The sequence below is a fragment of the Leptosomus discolor genome, chromosome 3, assembly GCF_034619465.1.
Source record: "Leptosomus discolor isolate bLepDis1 chromosome 3, bLepDis1.hap2, whole genome shotgun sequence".
Lineage (NCBI taxonomy): Eukaryota > Metazoa > Chordata > Aves > Leptosomiformes > Leptosomidae > Leptosomus > Leptosomus discolor.
The window spans coordinates 8,368,928-8,391,455 of NC_141393.1; the positions used below are offsets into that span (position 1 = coordinate 8,368,928).

The window sequence follows — 22,528 nt, forward strand, 5'->3', positions numbered from 1 at the left end:
ATATAACTAAATGGTTAGCTTTTTTTGTTTGTTTGTTTGTTTTTTGTTGTTGTTGTTGTTGTTCCCCACCACGTGTAAAACCAAACACTGATTTTGGGTATGTTTGACTGTAATTTAAGTCTCAGTCTTCTGTGAGGAGGACAGCACTTCTGGGAAGAAAAAAAATGGAAGAGGGGAAGAAGAACCTCCTTAAAATAATTAGAAGAGGTTACTACTTAGTAGCTCTAATTATTATAAAAATCCTATTAAAGTAATGCCAGTGGCTTAATATTGTAAAAACCTGCTTTAGTGGAATTTCTGTTAGTGAGGTTTTAGGTAGAAGAGTGTTCAAGGATGAACATTCAATTTCCTTATGTCCTCGTTTTGCTGGGATAGAATCATAGAATCGATTTTTCTATTCAGGAAAGCTGCATTTTTGAGAAGACTGCAGCACCCAATTTGGTGAGAACAAAGCTGATAAGAGACTTTGTTTTAGTTCGAGGCCAGCCTGGTATGCGGGTCTCCATAGCGATCAAGGTCTGTAGCAGTTTCAAGTTAGGCAGGTGCTAAATAGGAGGAGCGAAAGCCAAGGCAGCTGACCCAAGCTGGCCAACAGAAATGTTCCATACCATGAACGTCATGCTCACTATAAACTGGGAAGTTTTCTGTGGACAGGCCCTCTTCCTCAATGGTTGCAATCCCTGGAGGATCTCGCCCGTCATTCTGCTCCTGAGGTCTACTTGGAAACCTATTAGGTTTTTATAATTTTTTTAATTAAATCTGTTTCCATTTCAACCTGTGGGTCTCCTTTCCTTTTCCTGATTCCCCTCCTTGGGTAGTGGGCTGGGGGTGGGGGTCACTGAGTGATAGAACAACTGACTTAATGGAGACACCTTAATCGTGTTCGGCCTGGAAAGTGAAGTAAAGAAAGTCACTGGAAAATAGGTAAAGGTGTAACTTTGTTCCCGGTACAGCTTTGTTTTCAGCTAAATATTTTAAAGAGGTTTAATGAAGCTTGAAGAACTTGAAGGTAACTGGTAAAGAAATGAAAGCAATGTTCCCATCTCCAGGCATTTTCAAATGATGAAGCTAGTCACAAAATCATGAAGCTGAAGTAAAAGCTGCAAGAATACAAACCCTTACATATGTCTCTTTTCAGATTGCTCTTTAACCTTTTTCAGTTTTCGAGCTGATCTCCACAAAGCAAAGAGTAATAGTTATCTCTTTCCTCCCCGGCCAAGAAAATTGAAATTGCTATGAAATTGTGTGATGTCAGGACTTGGGCTCTTTCTTTTTTTCTTACATCTATCCTAGATGTTGTAAGAAAATTAAATCACAATAAGATCAACGTTGTCTGTGCCGTATCCTCCAACACATCTCTTCTTTCTTCCAGTTTTTTGATGCAGCATAACTTAAGGCAGCTGCAAAGCTGTTTTGTGCTGTCACACAGCCACCTAGAAGTGCAGGTGCAAAGCCTGGAACCAGACCTATTACAGATATATCCTGTGGGGAAATATTTAAGGGAAGGGTTTCTCTTGCCAGGCAGGCTGCAAATGTTTTGGTTACAGCAGAAACTGAACAGGGTTTGTGATGCTCTGGAGCGGGAATATTTTTTGCTTTCAAGATGTAAATCTGTTTACCTGGGAGGATCCAACCTCCATTTTCCCTCTCAGGCACAAATCCTTCCACTTTCTTCCCTAGGACAGCAAACAGACCCTATGTGTGGCATTTCCCACTGTGCAGAACTCTGTTTTCCCTTTTCTTTCCATGCTTGCTGAGCTAATTCAGACACAAGAAAGTGTGGTTTAGCTTTTGGAGTTTGGGGCATTTACTTACTCTTTCACTGTTCAATTAACTGCAGGGGTCCTAATTTTTGGCTCTGCTTATTAATCTGTGTGCATGCTACTGTTTATTACTGTAACCCAAAGGATAATCCTATAAGAATGTGGCTGCTAAAACTGTTTTTGAAGAGTGTTTAATGGTATAAATAAATCATGCTATTTTCATGCAGTTATGTCTAATCCTTTATGAATGATTTCTCTTGACTGAAGTTGAAAATACGGTGATATATATGGATAGGTTTTGTTGTTCAGCTTGTAGTAGATTGCACTCATCTCAGAGTAAAGGAGGATATCTCTGAGAGACCTGCGTAATTCATCCAGAGGTCAGGTAGACTACGAATTCTTACCCAGCTTTTTTTTTTTGTTCTAGCTGTACGCCTCATCTGTTTGGGCCAGTATGTTGTTACAGCTACGCTTTTTTTTCTTTAAACAGAATAATCAAAAAGTCTACTAAATGTTTATTATGATCTTCCAGGGGTGACTTTTACAAATCAAAAAGCTCCCATAGGACCTGCACTGAAATTTATGCCCTGTATGTGCTGCCTGCTGCCTGGGTGAGGAGCTGGTCTGCAGATCCCCTAACTGTGGCTTCGTGTCATGTGACGGGGCTGAGGGCATTGGAGAAGCAACCGACACATGAGACTGCCTAAAAAAAAAAATCAGTCATGGGTATTTTTGTCTATTTCACATGCCTAATGAAAAAAAAATAGGTTGTATAGTTGTATAAATGTGTTCCTTGCTAGATAAATTCTAATTTGTTAAAGGCACTATCAGATGCAGAACTGGTTAAAAACTGTCCTTACAATGCCTAAGGAATGGGTGGCTTCTGAAGCACCTGTGTAGGGCACTGAAGGCCACCTGTGTTCAAATCTCTGCTTCACTGTGGATTTTCTTTAAAATGTTAGAAAAGCCACTTAAGCCCTTATCTTTAAAAGTATGTTGATATCTAAATGGTGTGACTTAGTACTGTGAAGTATTTAGCCTGCAACCTCTGTGCCCCCAAGTACTGTAGAGCCTTACTTCATGGGCTGTTGTGGCTGTAAAGGCAGTGGTGATTCAGAGCAGAGTTGCTCCAGGTTCCTGGCAATGAGAAGAGCCTTTAAAGGTGTTTAAGAAAACCAAGAGGGCAAAACTCAGCGTCAACAGGCTTCCTGAGTTAGCAGCACTTCTGGTAAATTGGATAATTTGCTTTCAAAGGAAAAGGAGGTTGACAGGAATAGTGTAGAAAGGAAAGTTCCTGCTTGCTGCACAGACAGAGTAGTAGTTAATTAGTTCATATTTATACAATATTTGGATTTCAAAAGACCCATTCCAGTAGAAATGTTTTCATCACCTTCGTTGGGCTTTGGATAAACTTCTTAATCTTGACAAAAAATACTGTGTTTGTTTTTAATTGCCTAACCCCATGTTACTGAATATAAATGCTGGAAATAACTCTTTTCCCTGCTTTCCTGTCTGCAGAAAATGAAACTGTTACTGGGTGGAAGGGAAGGGACTGTATAAAGGGGCTCAGGGGTGAATTGCTCACCGCCTGCCTGGGTTGGCCAGTCCCTACTGGTTCTTCTGATAGTTCCTGTGATTTACGCAGCATGTGCCTGCTTGGTGTTTTAGTTCACACCAGCAGTGCTGTCTTGAAGTTATCCCTGCTGACCATGCTTTGGTTCATTTTGCTGAGCTGTGAGAGAGTGTGGAAATGGTTGTTTTGAATGGAGCTGAAATAAACTCCCCAAGAAGGCACCAGAGCTGTCTGTGGGCAGTCAGGCTAGAGCTAGTCCAGCACAACATTTCTTCCGTACACACGAGGTGGGTATGCTACATCCTCAACACCAGCTCTTCTGATCTGCAGGTCTGTTCCTATTGAGCTCTACTGCTTGCTACTGTAGACGTAGCCTCAGATGACCTGAATGGTGAAAGGAAGATATAAAAATATCATACACAAGAGGTAGTTCCTTCTGGCGAAACAGAGATGGGAAGATGACAGACAGGCTTGCACTCATTAATTTAAAATAATTGTTTAAATTTTTTTTTTTAAAAAAAAGAAAAAAGCCACACAGCTGTAAATGGTTCACTGGCAGTGATGCGCTGGTCCTCACGATAGAAGAAAAGTGTTTGCTGTTTGGTGACGTTGTTTGACAAGTGTGGATGGACAGGGTACATCTGCCATGCTGTGGTTTGCTTCCCCCGACTCCCTGCCGAGGGAGGAGACTGTGCTTTCCTGTGAGCTGCCATCTCCGACCTTGGGAAAGGAGACACGAAAGACAACAGAAGAGAGGAGATTAACTTTAAGTCTGGCTTTTCTGCATCCCTCTTAAAGGAAGGCTGAGAGTAAAACCATGGCTGGCAGCGCTCCTGCCCTCCCCTCCGCTTCCTCCTGGGAGAGTTCAGCACCACTGTGGTGCCTGCCATGTCCCCGTGCTCCAGCCCTTAATGATTAGTCTGGTTTGTAGCACTTGTTGATAGCTCATTACTGGATGAAACAGTCATTGTCCAGCAGCGTGTATTGATTTTCAGCTAGCCTACGTGACACACTATTTCTATGTGGTATTGCTCCCTAAAGAGTTGTTCTGAAGATGAGCTTTAAAACACAGAGAGAAATGTGATAGGTTTTGGGTGTTTTCAGATTAGCAGGTTCTTACTTTGTTCTCTTGGATCCTCTTTTTCGCTTGGTGAGTTTTGGCCCAAAGTAAAGAAAATTATCAGTTTTTTCTGATGGCTTTTTTCATTCTGGGTCAGTGACATTTTGAAAACTAGGGCAAGAGAAAACCAAGGTCACTTCGAGTTCTATAAAAAGGCCTAACAAAGAATCCATTCATCCTCATAAAAATAAAAATCCGTATTAATTAACCACGTGATAGAGATAAGAATTTGAGAGCTTGATTAAATCATTAGCGCCTCTGAGCAGTAGTGTAGGGAGGGAGCTGGGAGGGAAAACACATTCAGCCTGAAAATTGAAATACAACTGCCTGCTGCGGTGCCAGAAGCATATCTGTACTGAGCTGTGTGTTGTCTGGGCTGGATGGAAGCAGAGTGACTGCTGCACTGCAGTCTGGGGAAATATTGGCAGGCATGGAGTTTTCTTACTGATTCACAATGAGATTATTATTATTATTATTATTATTATTATTATTAATTTCTGTGGGTAGGAAAATAAGCCACATTGCAGCTGAGGCTGCGGCTGCTTGGAAGGCAGCCTGGTGGGTTGCACTAGGCAGCGGCAGTAGCTTGGGGAGGGTGTAAGGTGTGCTTAGGTGTGTGCAGTGCAATAACCGCCTTGTACTTTTGCCAGGTGAGACATTTGCCTGATGTGAATCAACACTTGCAGTATCTGGCCTGCATTGCATAATGCTTCTGCACATTCACATGGAGAGACTAAACCAAAACAAGACCAAATGTCCTCATCTTTGTTACATCTTTCTGTAACCAACCCCAAAAGCAAGTTCTCCAAATCAGTAGCAGTAGTGTGTGTTTGGCAAGAGCTACAGCTGGAAGAGTCACTGGCATCGGACAGAGTATTTAATATTTGCTTTCTGTCCCTTTTCCAGTGCCAGTAATACCAGCCTTGTCTGCCTGATAAAACAGCGCAGCTACTCAATAATTGCTCGTTAGGTAATTGGAATGGCTCCCGCAAGGATATTCAGGCTAAGGGTGTGGTTGGTCCTGTGCTAACATGAAACCAGTATCACCATGCTATTTATGTCCTCCATGTGAACATTGCAATGTTGAGTGGTCTGTGTGGCATGTTTGCATTTATTTTCTATTTTCCAAACAAAACCGAATTTTGAGATCGCATTTTTGTCTGTGTCTTTAAACGGCCCTATTCTTACTGTTCATCATGATCTTGGTGATATTTTAAAAAAAGCATAAAACAATCCAGCAAGCAGGGGAAATCGACTGTTTCATGCTCCGACAGGATCGTAGTATTGCAGATTGGAAGAGGACTGTTGAAAGACGTCTTAGCTACAGGACGTAAAACAGCCCTCGATGCACGTAATGGGTGAATGTTTTTCTCGCTGCTCACCCGCCTGGTGAAGCAGGAGGTCTGTGGGTTGGATGGTGGGGTTAGGAGCTGGAGGCTGCATTATCCCGAAGCAGCTTGCTCTGCTCCGCGAGCTGTTGCAGCTCTACGTGGCAAGCCCTTCAGGATGTCTTGGATGATGAAAAGCCACCCAGGACTGGGGTTTGTGTTTGCCAAATTCCCAGAGAGTAATAAAGTGTCACACATTTTCCTCTGAGTAGTATTTTCATTTTCATGGGCAGAGCAGTCCAGATTTTTTTTTTTTCTCCCAAGGGCTTGATGTTTTTGGTATCTTCCATCCTGGCCAGCCTACAAAACCATGCATATCTATTCCTGAGTAGTCTTGCACTTGTCTTATGATGTCAGTCTTGCCTTCACATTAATCTTTTGTGCAAGAGCATGCTTTCAGAGGCAAAAGAGATCGTCCACTCCCTCCCTCTCTCCCAGATTTGTTTCTTCTTGCAAGCTGATGGCCTGGTCGGAGCCTCCCGCTGCCTGTCCCGTGCAGTGGGAGGACTTACCCCAGCTGGGAAGTGGGCAGCAAGTACTCTCGCAGTTGCCTTGCCCACCATCTCCCTCCAGGCCTGGGCCATGCACGCTGCCCTACCACCTGCCGCTCCTCAGGGAGCCGCACTGGGGCCATGGTGCAGGAGATCCACCTCAGCCCTCAGAAGGAAGGGCTGGGAGAGCCATGTAGCTGGCACAGGCCAAAGATGGTGGTTTGGGAGACCAGAACATCAACTGTCCCCACCTTAAAGTCTCACCCTCCCTCAGTTAGTAGTCAGTTTGACATGCTTTGTAATGTCTGGGCTATTAAAAACCAGTGCAGCCTTTTGGATCTTTATCCAAATGGAGAAGAAGAAGGGGGTGACTGCCTTCTGCAGCTCCAGGCAGGGCCCTTGGAGTGGGTAGTACTGCTTTTTGGCCTGTTTTTTGGGAAGCCAACCCCAACGCTTGCAGTCAGCGCTGATGTGGAAAGGGAGAAAAAAAGGAGTTTCTGTCATGCCTGCTCCCACGAGCCCTTGGGATGGTTGCTGGTGGAGTGGTGAGCCTGAAGGGCTGTAATCCCAGGGGCCAACACCTTCTGCTGTTACCTCGGACCTGTGTACAGACATCCAGCATGGTTTTGGTGCTGGTGTGCTTGGGAATGGGATGAATTTTTAGGAGGGTTTTAGGAGGGAGCGTGGCCTGGGGAGTTACATGATCCACTGGCCGTGACCAGGGACAGGGCTGGGGAGCTGGTCTGTCGGCCTCTGCTGCTCATGCTCTGCTTCACCTTTTGGGGGAACTAGACCTTTCTTCATCTCTGCTACCTGCAAGCCATGGAGAAAGGCTTTCTTCTCTCTCGATCTCTACTCTGGTGTGAGAAACAGTTTAAATATTCTGACACTTGAGACATGGGCTTAACCAACTCCTGTCTGCCATCACAACTGCTGGTAGTTTATCACTGCGTACCAGGCTGAAGGACCTGGACGAAGAGCTGGATCTCTGCGTGACCGGGTCACGCTTTGAGTCCCATTTCACTGTTTTTTACTGGGGCCTGAGTTCAAGCAATTCCTTCTTCCTCCCTCCTATTTTAAGACCCAGTGTGCCCCTTTTTGGCCATATTAATGGTCTGCATACCCCAGGATGGGCCCAGCACTGAGAAGGATACTGTTAGAGGGTATATTGCCCGATGACAGCCTAATAACTCTCCCCAGCCCTTCAGTTAGCCAAGACATCCCGTTGTGTGGCTTCACCTACAGGTCTGCGTTTATCACCTGACCCTAGCCTCTGCCCTGCTCTCATCGCTCAATTTCATACATGACTTTTCACAAATTTCAAGGTGGGTCTTGTACTGATGGTGGTGCTGAATCTTTCAAGGAACATTTAGGAATGGATGGAGTTATTCTAGACATACTGCTCTGTAGGATGATGTGTTCACACCGCTGTTTGCATTTGCTGAGCTTTTGAGAAAAACTTCATTAGTCACTCTTTGCTGCATCCTGTAGAAGTATGCTTGATAGTTGTAGAGGTCCTTGCAATATCATCTCTGCAAGCAAGAAAATATCAACTCTAAATAAGAGTTGAGAAAAACTAATGTTAAATAGTAACTTAATATCTGGAAGAATGGACTTCAGGTTTGAGATAGATGCCACGTATCTTTTTGAGAAAGAGAAATAAAGCCAGACCATTTTTTCCATTAACTTTTTTTTTCTTTTTTTTTTTTCCTAGTGCAGCGAGAGTTTACACAGAAGAAAACATTCACTAGCTGGATAAATTCAATATTGGCAAAGGTAAGAAGGGGATTCTTTAGGAAATACATGCTTTTTGCCTTTTTGGTTTGGATGTGCTGTATGGAGATAAAAATTTTTAGGAATAAACAAAATTAACATAAGATTTTTAGGCACTGGCTGGAAAAAGTAGCTCGTGGAAATCGTTTGTTTAATAGGTGCAACAGCATTGTGTTGATGATTGTCCAAGGACATTTGTAAGAGACGGTTTGTAAGTAGATGACGGTATCTTTCTGGCTGATGTGTTAAAACTTAATTGTGCTGGATTATGGCACAAGTCTCAGCGATTTATGAGGTTCTCTGTTTATGATTAGTTTTACTGTGTTTGGGGAAGTATTATTCCATTATGTAATCCAAGAACACGAGTTTAATGGGATGACCTGAGTGACTGCTAAGTATTAAGAAAAACCACATAGTAGTGTAGGTGCTCTAAGCTTTCACAAAGCAGCTCATGCACCATGTGCTGGAGGTCTGACTTACTGTTTTGGTCCCTTCTTGAGCAGAAGCTGCTGAGCTCATGGTAGGTTTGTGTTGTCCACAAGTGGGTGAAAAGAGTGAGGGTTTAGTTATTTAGCTCTATAGTCAAATTTGTATTTGGGGTACCTTGATCAAGAAGTCAAAATATGAATTAACTGCTTGTCTTTCCCTTTGTCAAAGTTTTGGGGTCTTTTACCACATACCTCCTTGAAAAGTATAAATACTTGAAAATGAGGCCTAAAATAACCCTTATAAAACACAGAGGCAGGGGAAGGGGGAATAAGAGACAAACACAATAATGGGTCAGAAGAAGCAGGATATGGAGTAGATGCAGGATTTATATTTCATATTATTGAAAAAATAAAGGATGCTAAACTTTTTTTTTAACAACAGAGTTATCTCTGATGTTCTGTAGTGTGTTGAATTCAAAATGATAAAAGATGGTGTGACAAGCATTGATATTTGTTTTACAGCATACACCTCCTTCTGTTATCTCAGACCTGTATACAGACATACAGCAAGGACATTTGCTTTTGGATCTGTTGGAAGTGCTTTCAGGTCAACATCTGGTAAGACAGAGTGATAAAAATACTACCTCAACCCTTCATCAAATCCAGCAGATTTCTGGATATGCTTAATTGTAACCATATAAATGGTCCTTCTGGAGTCATAGAGCTATAGGTGTTTGCAAATAACTTATTCTTACAGCACTGACACTGAAACATAGTGAAATAAGTTGATCCAAAGTAATTTGTGAATCTTTGCAGAACTTCCCTTATCAAAATACAAAATAAAATTAATTTTTACAGCTGAGAGTGTAACCTGTTCTTTTTGCTTCACAGCCACGGGAAAAAGGATTTAATACCTTCCAGTGCAGAAGTAACATAGAAAATGCTTTGACATTTTTAAAGAGCAGATCAGTGAGTATTAACTTTGAAATTCACAACGAAAGCCAGTGGAGCTGGTGGAACATTTTCTTTGTTAACAATGATCCTATTTTTTTTCCTCTAGCTCAAGCTCATAAATATTCATGTTGCTGACATTATTGAAGGAAAACCTTCCATTGTACTTGGCCTAATTTGGACAATTATATTTCATTTTCATGTAAGTATTTCAGCTATGTAAGAGAGTTTTAGCAGAGGGGAAAAGCACAAAAATGTGTTGACTTGCATGGTTGCCAGACAAGATGGGTTAGTACAAAGCAGAAGATTATCTTCTGACATCTGGAAGTGACAGCTCAGGGAGGAGACGCACCAGTGCACCTTTCTGGCGTCTCTGAGCAGCTCCACCAATGCAATGATGGCATTACAGCCTGATGAACAGTATCTAGCTCCAAATGGTTGGAAGGAAAGATATTGAGATGTTTTTAAAGTAACCAGTTAAAAGATAGATTAAACTTTGCCTATCTGTCTAAGGCCTGTAATGATTAAGCACCAAGTAGAGCAAATAGTGCAAAGTGGCTCACTTCCATCTCCCTCAGAGGCAGCCCCCTTCGTCAGTGTTGGCTGTGCTCACAATGTGTAATTCTTGCTACTATTGTTTTCAGCACCAGGTGCCTGAAATAACATGAAGGCTGTCGTAGTGATCTTTCTTATACAAGATACTGAGCATGCATCTTGCGTGGCGTGAGGTTATGGGGAGGTTTGAAAGCACAGGGCCTCGCTTTAATCATGTTGTAGGACTGTAGAGGATGATGGAGCCAAACGGTCTTCTAGCCAGAGCCCAGCAGTGAATTAATATCGGTGGACTGGGGGTGAACTGGTGACTGGGGCTCAGGAGGGCACTAAGAAGCAAAGTTATTTAACAGTATTGTAGCCCACATTTTCCTTCGGTAAAAGTACTTTGGTGCTGAAGATTCCTGTGCTGCAGATAGCCTATGCATTATCTTTTTACCTAAACCAAGCTTCTTTAACCAAATGTAGATCTCTGAAGTCTATCAAGTAGGTGTTCCTGCACCCTGAGTGAGCAGGGAAGCTCTGAGCATGCCTAACATGTGGCACTGTTGACAGCAGAAAACACAGCTGCCACAGGCTGCTTTCACTGGTGGGAGGAGTAGAAATGCACATTGAGTGAGAAGGTCCCTTGAAGCCATTGCTGGTAGCCACAGTATAACATGGAAATCTTTGGGTGAATGTTCGCTGTCAAAAAATCACCTGAAGTTGGGAATTCAGCATGAAATAGGTTGAACAGACAAGAGAACCTGATCTGATCTTTGGGTGCAGGGAACTACTATTACAACTGTCATTGAGTCCTTTCTAATTCTCTGTTTTCTGCCATTGATGTCTTGGTAGTTTTTCACTGAAGCCTGATTAACTCTCCCATCATCTCTGACAGATTGAAGAACTTGCCAGGACACTTGCTTGTGCTTACAATCAGCCTTCACTTGATTGTTCAAGTGCTGTTGACTCCTCTCCAAAGGCAAGCCGATCAGCTAAAAAAAGTGCTAAAATTAAGGAACGGTGGAAGATCTCTGCTACAAAGGCTCTTTTGTTGTGGGCAAAAGAACAGTGTTCACTGTAAGTTCCATCCAAGACTTATAAATAGTGTGTTACATCTTGTATTTACAGCTTTCTTCTAAATGTAGTGATATTTTGCCCTCTTTTTTTAACATTACTTAGTGACAGCATAGCAGAAAATCCTTTAGATTTCAGAAGTTGTTACCAGTACTTTTAGCGTCAAACAGGCCCTAAATGTTTTGACATGAGCGCTTTAAATATAATAATATGAAGCTAATCCTACTAATAAAATACCACAATGTAAATTGAGTTGTTTGGCTTTTCTCTTTAAGGGGCTTCTGTGTGATAAGTCTAGTGGAATCTATACATTGTTTGCTAGTTTTAATCCTCATGGTTGGCACTGGTTAACAAAGTTTCAATAATTTCTTTTTTAAGTGGGAAATGCAGGGTTTCTAGGATTCCCACATCTTGTGTTTTTTGGTCAAAACACTGCATGATCCCCAAGAAGGACCCTAGCCCTAGAGGTCCTAGTCCCCAATTCTATCAATTATGCTTGACGTACAGATAGCTCTGTTGATTTCAGTGAGATATTCATGAGGTACAATCTGGAGCAGATACAGGTATTTCTTGCAAGGGACAAGCTTCACATTTTCTTCAAAGGCTACTGCTTCGCTCCAGGATGTTTCAAATATGTTTTACAATAATGTCATCCCTTTCTCTCCAGCTCTTTGGTTGCTTTATGTTCTAGGAGCATCCTACTAATATTCTGTGTTCTTAGTGGGAGATAAAGGCCTTCATCAGCACATCAGACACTTTCTGCTGGGAGAATGTTTTCAGGCACTGAAGTTTCCCTTTTAGCTGTGTTTTATCAGGACAAGATTGATTGGCATGTAAAAACCAGCTCTCCGTCCATTTAGTCTTCCTCTTGCTTTTGCTTGTTTTTCTTTTTCAGCGGTATTGCTGTTTCGTAGCATCCTTTCTGAACTGTGATTGAGTTGAACGATTTTGTAATCAGCGAATCTTACGGTTTTTGGTAAAAGAACAAATCTTATAAGTCCTGGCCCATTGTTTTGTGACTAAATTTGATCACCTGAAACTCCATATCTTTTCCATGCCGTGACGTGCTCCTGATATACGGGCTGTTTCTGGAAAGTTGTCCCAGAATTCATTGTGGCTTGCAGAGCTGGGCACCTCACAGCATTGTCCAGGCACAGCTTAATAGAAGATGGTGTAAAAACACTAAGCTAAATAAGAGAAAAAGGAATATTTTTTTCCTGCAGTAATAAATCACTTTTAAGGTCTGGATTTTCTGAAATGCCAGAGGTGATTCCAATACTTGGTGCACTTACAGTCAAATACCTACATGTTCTTCAGTGCTTTGCTTGTTATTTTTCCATCCCATGGAATGCAGAGGTATTAAGCACAAAGGCGATGTTCAGAAATTATACTGGATCAGCAAGGCTTTATCTTCAGAATGCAACATAAGTTAAAAGCATTTTGCAAAAATAGTATAAAAATATATAATTGTAGCATTTGGTAGTACTGACTGTATTGTGTGACCCAGCTTCTCCAGAAGTTCTGTGGCAAGGTTCTCTATAACTTCTTGGATTTGGTTCATATTCCATTTTACTGAATTTATATTCTATTTCTAAATTTCTGCTTAGGATGTCTGAGGAAACAGGCTGTAACATTTTGTTTCTAATAATTTTTGGGATAGGCATGGCTCTATCAATGTGACTGATTTCAAGTCCAGCTGGCGAAGCGGACTGCCTTTTTTAGCCATCATCCAAACCCTGCGACCAGGTCTAGTTGATTTGGAGAAGGCAAAAGCTAGAAGCAATAAAGAAAACCTGAAAGAGGCTTTCAGAATTGCAGAACAGGAGCTGAATATTCCACGGCTTCTTGAACCTGAAGGTAAATGATCTGCTTTTTTTTAAATCTTTGTTATCAGGAATGAGATTAATGTAATCCTGTATGTGTTGACTTGTAATACAGGAAAAATAAGAATGTGCTTAAGTTTCAAATGGAACATTGATCTTTACTGTAATGCTCAAACCTGATGTTCTTTGTTTTATAACACTGACCGTACTTAGGCTTTGTAGGATTTTTGAATTGGCAGCAAATGCAGGAACAATATGCAGAAAAAAGGATATGAAACTTTGCTGTTCATGGGATAAACTTTTTCGTTAGTTGATCATATTATATTAGAATATTCCCAAGGAAAAAAAGTGTTCATTACATATTAATTTTTTTCAACATATGTTAACTGAGCTGCTGCAGAATAAACATGTTTATGGTTATGCGTTTTAATAACTGCAGTATAGCGTGTAATTATGTGATCAGGCCTAGAAGGCTGCATAATTATGTAAATGGTGTATTGGCTCTTGTAGATGTTGACATTATGAATCCGGATGAAAAATCAATCATGACTTATGTGGCTCAGTTTTTGCAATACTCCAGGAATTTACCTGAGTGTGAAGAAGACATGCAGGTATGTGATGTAGTTTATCACTGAGGCATTTTTAAATGAATGTGCATCACAGATGCCAAGAATATCGGTACCTTCTTTGCCCAGTTTATAACATGACTCAGTAACAGTTATAATGTAGAACCTCTGATTCAGCTGCTGACAGGGCTGAATTGGCTTGAACCTTCCTGTGTGGTAGTCAAGACTCAATGTGATAGATTTTCATGATACAGGTGGAATCGCTGTGCTGGTTGTCTTGTTTTTTCATTTAACTATTACAGAGGACATTTTCAAGCCTGATTGCCTTCGTGTGTGCTCTGAAGTCTCTATGTAAATATTGGGGTAGAGGCAGACAGATTTGCAAATGTGCAGAACAACCAGCTTTAAATTTAATAGCTGACATGTAAAGTGGACAGAAGTTGTCACTCACAGATCGCACTGGTTGGAAAACCAAGTTTTCTGTTCTCTGTATTCTCCTGTGAGGGTCTATGTATTAATTGCATAGTCGCACATCTCCACACTGATAATCTCCTTTCTGTAGGACTGCAATCAGGCTCTTCTTTTGAGATGCCTTCATATACCCGGGTGCCAGCTTTAAAACTTTGGCCTTCCTCTAGAATAGCGCCTGACCCCAAATTCATTAGAGTCCCCAGGAATTATTATTTGTTTTTCAATAGCTTTGAACAGGGTTTATCATATGCTCAATGTGTGTTGTTTTATGGCACGATGTAAATTAAAAACAAGGCTTGCAAAATGGAAAAATGAGATTTTCTGCTCCAATTACCAGGAAAAAGTAAGAGAGGCCATGAGCTGGTTGGCTGCACAGGAGAAGAAGTTAGCAAAGCTGCTGATCGACACAGAGAATGAAACATATTACCAGAAGTGCAAAGTAAGTTGTATTTCATATTTAACTGCTTCTGCAAAAAGAAGCTATGTTTCTGGGAATATTTTTAACATTTTTCATCTTCATTGCCTAAACTGAAGCATTAAATAAACTTTTAAACAAGTGTTGGAAATTTGACAATGAATTTGGTAAATGCCCTTATATGATTGAGGGAAGGATAGGATGAAATTCTTTCTTTTAGGAAAAAGGTATATGCTGCTTGGTTTCTGAGCAGAGTAAGTTTTTTTTTGGAGAGAGTAGTGTCTTTTAATTAATTGACATAGTTGAATAATTGGTCAAGATTCAAGGACATATAGGCCCTTTACAGGGTTACCTTTGCCATTTCTGTGACAGGAGTAACAGTAGGTTTTACCCAACTAATGTTGTAGAGGTGTAGTTGAAATGTTGGCTATAGATTGTGCTGAAATAAAAATTTCCTTTGGTTTATATTGGAGCCAGAGTTTGTAATAAAATGGCCTATGGGGGACTGTGAGGGAGGAGTTTTCCCTTTCTCTGGGTGGGAGGGGAGAACCATGTCCTGACTGCACTGACGCTATATTAAATACAGATTTTGCCAGTGAATGGCACCTATAATTTCAGACCCAAATACTGCCTGGAGACTAGTATGCCTCTTTCGTGCTATCTTGCCTTTCCATTCATCACACCCTTTGAAGTTAATGGAAATCATACCAATATGTTCAAAGGCAGTACTTGGCTCCATGAGCTTCCATCTGAAGTCTTCTATGAATTACTCTTCTGTGAATTACTCTTCCTCATTGCCTAGGAAATGATGTCATTTATGGAAGCATTTAACCAGGAAAAAAAACCCTTTCTGCCTGTGTTGTCATCAAAAACAAGTGGAGCTGAGCAGAGTGAAGGCCAGCAGCAGATGAGAGAAGAGTGGGATAAACTGATCTCTCAGGTCAGAGGCATTTCTAGCTCACCTCGTTACCAGCATGGGTGTGTTTGATGAAGAAGCCTAAGTCTACCCCAGGAACTCGCACAGGGAAAAGTGGGGAAGTGATACTTTATTTGGATTGATAGAGGATGTATTGACCCTGAATCTGAATTCCAGACAAACTGAGTGGTGTACAGTGCCCAAGAGGAGGCAGAAGGTGGCTATGCGTTACCCTTCTGCCTCCTGAGCCTCAGGACTTTGAGACATCTGTGAAAAATGGCCTGCATCTAATGATCTTTGAGCACTCTTCTGGTCAAAGTTTTTTGCCTGTTTGTGCTTAAAAGGTTCTTTTGGGAAAATTATGGTTCAGATAATGATGCAGCTGGGAAAATCGTGTCAATATGTTCTTTCCCATGGCAAGGATAGTGATAAAGGGAGATCTTGTTGGTCAGTGCTTTGCAGTGGGGTTGTCTGTGTAGTCTCCCTCTGCTGCAAATGGGGATATATTGGGCTTTGCTGGTAATTGCTCTTTATGGAAGGGATGTTCCCTTGTCAGCCCCATGATGGAAAGCTGTCTGGAGCATCCCTGTTTCCCCTCTATTCTGCAACTAGTTTACTACAAATTTCCCTGTTGCTGGGTCTTGAGGTGGTCACCAGCCAAGGACAGTAACTGCTAAATTCTCTGTAGTGTTACAGAAATTGCAGGCTGGGGAGCAAACCTGGACCAGGTAAACATAGCTGATTTGCAGCTGACTTCACTGAAAACTCCTTTTCTGAATGGTGACAGGGTGGGGTTTTTTTTCTGGGATGTCTAGAGCATCAGCTTATGGAGCTTATATCAGTATCTTAGGGATGGGGAAGAAAATAATAGTGAGAAATTTAATCACTTGTTTTCCTTTTAAGATTAACGAATGGAAAGCGAAGCTGGACCAGATGTTGCCCTCCCCTCTGGATAGCATTGAGGCTTGGCTTCAGGAGGTGGAACATCTGCAGGCAGAAGATCTGCCTGATTTGCAGGACCCGTTTAAAGCGATGCTTGTCTTCAGAGAAATAATTGTAATATTTAAGGTATGTTGATGGCAAAGGAACGTTCTGCTTCAGTCTGACCTAGCAAAGCACTTGTAATGGAATTGCTATTTGACATTTGGGAAGTGGTGTGAATATGTTTATCTTCTGAAGATGAAAAGCTCTTCTGAACATACCTTTGAGCAATGATGAGTTTAATTAACTGCATGGGTCTATAAGGAAGGTTTCTGACTTCACTGGGGTGAGGTTAAATTTGAGTACTATCTGAATGAGTAAATTATGGTATTCTTTTATGTGGTTCCTGCAACTTGTTTGTTTGTTAAGTAATAACACAAGGTAATTGCATCCTTATCTTTAAATCTATGCTTAATGCATACCTATTCAGAAAAGCACTTGGGCTCAGGGTTACATTCCAGTGAGTTCACGAAGTTTGTATGTTTAAAGTTAAGTATTTGCTGAATCACTCTGTAATTCCATTCAAAGCAATGGGAGGTCTTTTGATAGCTCGGTACCATGCAAGTTATTTGTTCTGGTCTTGAAATCTTTACACTGATAATAGTTGTAACGTCCTTTTGAGTTTGAAAACTTTGAAAAGAGTGCATGTGTTGATGCCTGGCTGATCACTATAATGCTGTGCTTGTATTTTTTTATGAACAAGGGGCAAGTTGGATGTTTTTGTGACATGTCCTTAAAGAGAATTTGAAAGAATGGGAAATAAAGGTTCTTGTGAGCGGCTTGATAACACCACTTTTTTTGTACTGTTGCTAGTCAGTTCCTGATATGAGAGATGGCTTTTTAACTGATAAAAGATTTGCCAGACTTTAGCATTTGATCTATGATTTTTGTTGTTCAGCCTAAGTAGTTAAAGCATTTCTAGGAAGGAGACAGAGAGATGTCATTGGTTTAGAGGTTTCATTTTTCCCATTATTATTAGGTTTATTCAACAGGTTTTGCTGTCAGCCTTTGCTAACACATAGCAAAGAACAACTTAATATTCTGGAACTGTTACAATGGCACTTTTTTGTCCTAAAGATGATAGTGAAAGTGCAGAATTCATGTTCCCTTATATTTAACTAGATGCACCGTGGTAAGAGAAATCAGGTAGTACTGCACTAAATATGCACTTTACTCATTGCACTTTAGTGAGTAAAGACACTTGAAGATTGTCTTGTGCTGACTAGTTCTTAATAGCTCTCACCCTAGTGGCAGGTGACTTGCAGATTCCCAGGTGAAATACTCTAGGGTTAAAATGGATGGCTTACTATGTCTTTTTCTCCTCAGGGCTTGATGGATTGTTTTGATTCTCACTTGGACACCCTTCAATCATTTAAGAATGAAGATGAGAAGAGTACGCCACTAGTCTTGCCTGAAAAGTTAGAGGAAATGAAAAGAAGGTTGTGATACTCAAACTCCCTCTACTTTGGCTATGTTGTATTCTAGCTCTGCTATTGACTTGGTCTGCCATTCTGAACAAAGCACATAATTTTATCCATGCCTTGGCAGAAAAAGAGCGTTTTCTACCTAAGCACAGATTGACAGTCATGCAGAGCGAGCAGGTTCACTTATTGGTCCAATGAATGTCTAATTATGTGTAGAAAGTGGAGCTCATTAACAGGAACTTTTCAGATGTCCTTTGCTAGTATGGATAGGAAACACCCACTAGCCATAGGAAACATGAATATTTTTAATGTAAAAAAATTTTTTCTGGGGGTGTGGGTTCTCTAATTTTTAATTTCCACCTTTTAAAATCACTGAGATGTACAGGTTGTACAATCCCATATATCTGTTGGAGAATATTTTCAAAAATGACCAGTGAATTGTGTCTGTAATCTGAGACCCTTTGACATACAGATGGTAGATGCCCCTTTTGTGGGCATTTAAGGTTTTTCATAAATTGAGCAGTCAATATTGACTCAAAATTGTTGCAACTTAAAAAACCGAACTGTCATTATCTTAGAATTTTGCTCTTGTCATAACAAAATAATGTTTACATATATGTAATTCTGAGTTTTTAGGATAAAAGCCCTATACATTAATGCCTTCTATATCCAATGATTTTGAGTCAACTTTTGGAACATTTCACTGTTTGCAGATTCAGCAATATTTGTTTCACAAGCTCCATCACCTTTCTTGAATACCACTATGGACTGTGCTCAGCTATTGCCAATGAAGTGATGTTAAAGCTAAATATCTGGGACATGAAATATGGGACAAAAGAGTCCGTGGAATCACTGATGGAAAATTGGAATGTAAGTTTAAAATATATATATCCCAACCTGACAATAATTCTTCTTCCCCACCTCTCTTTGATTGAAGCTTGTGTCTGTCCTCATCTGAAGATACTACCATAGCTGGTAGAAGCATGGTAGACTTGTGAGATCTGTGACTTATGCAAGGAAGGACAGGTAGACTTCCATAGAAGCTCTCTCAATGTCTTCTCGTTTTCCTCTGAATGAGAGTTCTTTCTTCAGTTTGAAGAAATAGAGTGAGCTGTGACTGTTTGTAATTTTCTCTCTGCCCTTTTCTGTTCTTTATTGGGAAGATTTCATTCTTTCTAGACTATTTATAGGGCCGGCAGTAGCAGCCTTCCTTAACTCACCATGCCCTTACCAGTATCAGAGCTGTGGAAGGAGGCAACAGGAGGCTGTATAAAATACCAGTTTTCCTGAGCAGTATTAACCTTACCCTGTGGTAAGATGGGAGTACGGAGTCAATCCGTGCTGAATTTCTTGATTCAGTTGGTTTCATGAATAATTACTATCATGTAATTTGTGCAGTTGTGGTTCATGGTCTTTCTCAAGCTGACAGAATTTAGAGCTTTCCCCAGGTGTTTAAGGCTTGTTTCTGGCTCTCCTTCTGGTCCCATGATGTGCAGTTCTGGCTGAGTGGTGGCGTGGTGGCCCAGGTTTGTCATGGCTGCAGGAGAGGTGGTTTTGTAGCCTGCTAGGTAGGACGTTTGTAGGAGCTGGGAGCTGGGGTGGGGTGCAGCTCAGACAGAGGGGATGCTGAGGATCAACCCGCCCATTCCCTGTGTGAATGTTCAAAGCACAAGTCTCCTCCTCTGTTCCCATTTTTTCATCTCTCACCCTTTCTGTCCCCAGTTTGGATCTTACTTGATGTGTGACAGGAACTAGGCACATTGAAACTCCTGTACATGTAGGGAAACCCACCTTTCACTTTCATCATGTTTTTGACTTAATGTGACTAAATTCTGCCCAACTTGTTCTAGATGGCATTTCCCAATATTGCCCTAGGGCCTTAACTTTTTGGAATAAACAGTCCTGACTCACGCAGGGCTGTGACTCAGGCGATGGCATTAAGGAGTTAGTTCCCGTTTAAGTTGCTCTCTGCATAAGCAGAAAAAAGAACAGGTCTAGTTCAGACTAAGGGGTACAGATGAGTTGCTGGATGGGCTTTGCTGAGTTTACGTTCAACCTGAGGTTATAGGCTCATATTGAAAAAAAAGTATGCATTTTGTGCCTAGTTTCATGTGGAGTAGTGTTACCCATGCCAATTACTTTTCAATTTGGGCAGAATTTCGTTGAAGAGATGAGACTTGAAACGCAACTAGAAACTGCTACTCACATCTGTGAAGATTTGAAAAACAAAAACATAACCAATCCTGACTTAGGTAAGTTCGTGCAGATAAACTGATACAAAGACCTCTCTTTTAAACTGACGTGCTGTCACCAGTTTTAATTCCTACTTAAGTTTTATGTAAAATACTGCTTCTGTGTAATTAACTTCTCTGTTTCCAAATGTATAATGGTATTCCCTGTTTGATGTCCTAGCTGGAGATCCTCAAGAAATTAACAGACTTTTAAAGACAGTGGAGTCAAAGATTTCTATGTGCAGAGACTACATTTCCAATGTAAATACCACCCTAAAGAAAGTCCTGTCTTCCTGGAGTAATTACACAGAAAACATCCGCTTACTAAAGACGTGGCTCGAAGAAAAACGAAATGAGCATCCGAAAGAGGTATGTGGTTGGATTTCTCTTTGTAATGACAGACAGAGATACTTGGAAGCCTCCTGGAAGGAAAGCATTATACATGGTGGTGATTGTTGTTGCTTTTCTGTTCCTCATTTTGGAAATAAACTTTTGGCAGGGTTCTGCTTTAAATGATTTCAATCTCTGTCTAGATCCCTGCTGAGATCCTGGCAAAGTGGAGTTCGGTTCATGGTTCTTTAAATGAAGCTGGAAACTATCTCATTGAGGTCAGCAAAGAGCAAGTTGGATCAAATATTGCCAAGGAGCTGAAGAAACTGAACAGGAGATGGGCTAAGTTCATCAAGAGGACACAGTTTGTAAGTTACTAATTTCATATGATATTTTTGCCATGCAGCCTTCAAAGCTGTATTTTCTAGACTTATCAGCCTGCTAATCAGAGATTAATAAATCTTTCAGTCAACTCAATATTGCCAGTTTTAAAACAGGAGGAACAAAGAATACACAGAGGCATCCATTCTTAAGTCTTTGTCACTCAGTTAACTGCTCTTTATGACATGGTGGAAAATGCTCAATTTTTTAAATGGAAATTTTAAAACCACTTATAAAAGGAAATCTTATTCCAGAATAAAGCTCTTTATTCAGTTTTAGAAATGGAAGGAATCATTTTGTTAAGAGCTTGTGAGCCTTTGCTAAATTTTGTAATCTCTGCCTCAGCTAGTACAAAGTAATTATTGCTGCATGGATATTTCTAGGGTTGTGCAACTTTACACTAGATCACTTGACAGGTTTTTAGGCTGCTTTAAATTCCTATACAACCTGCTTAATGTTACGTGTATTACATTTCCTAGAATGCTTTCACAACATTTGCACTTTGCCTGGGAATATTAGAGCTCTTAATTTTCTAAGTTTGAGTGTTTCATTGACATTTATTAAAGGTACTGCTGTGACAATAAATGGTGGCAAAAAATTACAGTATTTTTGTAGGAGATGAGCTTAGTGAGTGTCTTGGTTTGAAAGACAGGTGCCTGCTGAGGAAGGCAGGACCCTCCCTTGAAATGGAAAATGCAACCCCCTTCCCTCCAAAATTATTATAATTTTGAAATTAAGGGGCCTTCAGGCAAAGATATGGGGGATAGGGATAACAGTTCTTTACTGATATATATATAACACAAGGCAGAAAAAACCCCAAACTACTGGTTTACACTGACAGAGTCAGAAATACAACCTGACACCCTGTTAGGGTGGCAGTAGCAGTCCGATAAGATGGTGGCTGCAGTCCTCCTGAAGTGATGGGTGTAGTTCTGTGGAAGCAGCAATCAGGTAAAAGGGTCTGGTCTTCCTCCGAAGGTCCAGTGGTAGGTAAGTAGCTCTTGTCCTCTGGAACTCTAGTGGGGGGGAAAAACTCCTCTGGGAATCCAGTGGAAGAAAGGCTGCTAGGGTGTTCAAGATCTCAGTTTTTATTTGGCATGGACTGCTTGGCTCCTTCCCCCCGGGCGGAGCATCTCACAATGGGATGGGGAGTCGTGAGGCAGTTCCTTGATGGGCCATTAACAGGAGATAGTCCAGAGGGGGCAGGCAGGGAGCAGCGCCCCACCTGGTCTCAACAGCTCCTGAAGATGGTAGTAGAATACTTTTTTTGGCACATCTTACACTGTAACCTAGGACAGTGAGAATGCAAGAAGATCACAGGAAACGTGTTCCCAAAGGTGAGGGAAATCCAGAGTTTCCTAGAAAAACCCTCAATAAGAGGTGCTTTTAGGAAATACATTCAGAAAGCAGAGACAAAGAGGCCTCTTGCACCCTTGCAAGTGCTTAAGGACTTCAGGAGTTATTTTTCTAGCATTGCATTGGACATTATGGCTATAATATATATTATATTTATTTTTGTATGTAAAAGGCAACGGCAAATGCTTGAGCTCTGTGACTGCCAGTACCATTAAACTTTCAGCAGACTCTCTGGTCTTGACTAACAGCAGCTATTGTTCTCTTGGACAATTCCCTGGCATAGCCTGGGGAATGCTGCAGCCCAGGTGTTATTCTCCATAATAGTGTGACTGTGGCTGCTTGCTTATAGGGAAGGGAGCAAGCCATATGGGCACAGGTTGTGCCTTCCCACTTGCTGTCAGAGTTGAAGAACTGAGCCTCACATGGTTTATTTACCAGTATGTTTGGGATTTATTACTCCTTCGATCCCTGTGGGATACAAAAGCTGGAAAGTAACCTAGGTGGTGACCCTGTGTTGCAGTAGGTGGAGAGACCCA

At 41.1% G+C, this 22,528-nt stretch overlaps 1 protein-coding gene across 1 annotated transcript in view; it reads left to right on the forward strand.

Annotated features, from left to right (window-relative positions):
* SYNE2 (spectrin repeat containing nuclear envelope protein 2) overlaps positions 1–22,528 on the forward strand; it is a 209,083-nt gene that overhangs the window by 23,619 nt on the left and 162,936 nt on the right. The window contains exons 2-16 of the mRNA XM_086462965.1: positions 8,050–8,111; positions 9,059–9,154; positions 9,428–9,505; positions 9,597–9,689; positions 10,920–11,101; positions 12,759–12,955; positions 13,432–13,532; positions 14,296–14,397; positions 15,176–15,313; positions 16,193–16,357; positions 17,597–17,709; positions 18,408–18,564; positions 19,850–19,946; positions 20,107–20,294; positions 20,459–20,623. Coding sequence (XP_086319091.1) covers positions 8,050–8,111; positions 9,059–9,154; positions 9,428–9,505; positions 9,597–9,689; positions 10,920–11,101; positions 12,759–12,955; positions 13,432–13,532; positions 14,296–14,397; positions 15,176–15,313; positions 16,193–16,357; positions 17,597–17,709; positions 18,408–18,564; positions 19,850–19,946; positions 20,107–20,294; positions 20,459–20,623 — 1,934 coding nt within the window. The remainder of the gene's footprint in view (positions 1–8,049; positions 8,112–9,058; positions 9,155–9,427; positions 9,506–9,596; positions 9,690–10,919; positions 11,102–12,758; positions 12,956–13,431; positions 13,533–14,295; positions 14,398–15,175; positions 15,314–16,192; positions 16,358–17,596; positions 17,710–18,407; positions 18,565–19,849; positions 19,947–20,106; positions 20,295–20,458; positions 20,624–22,528) is intronic.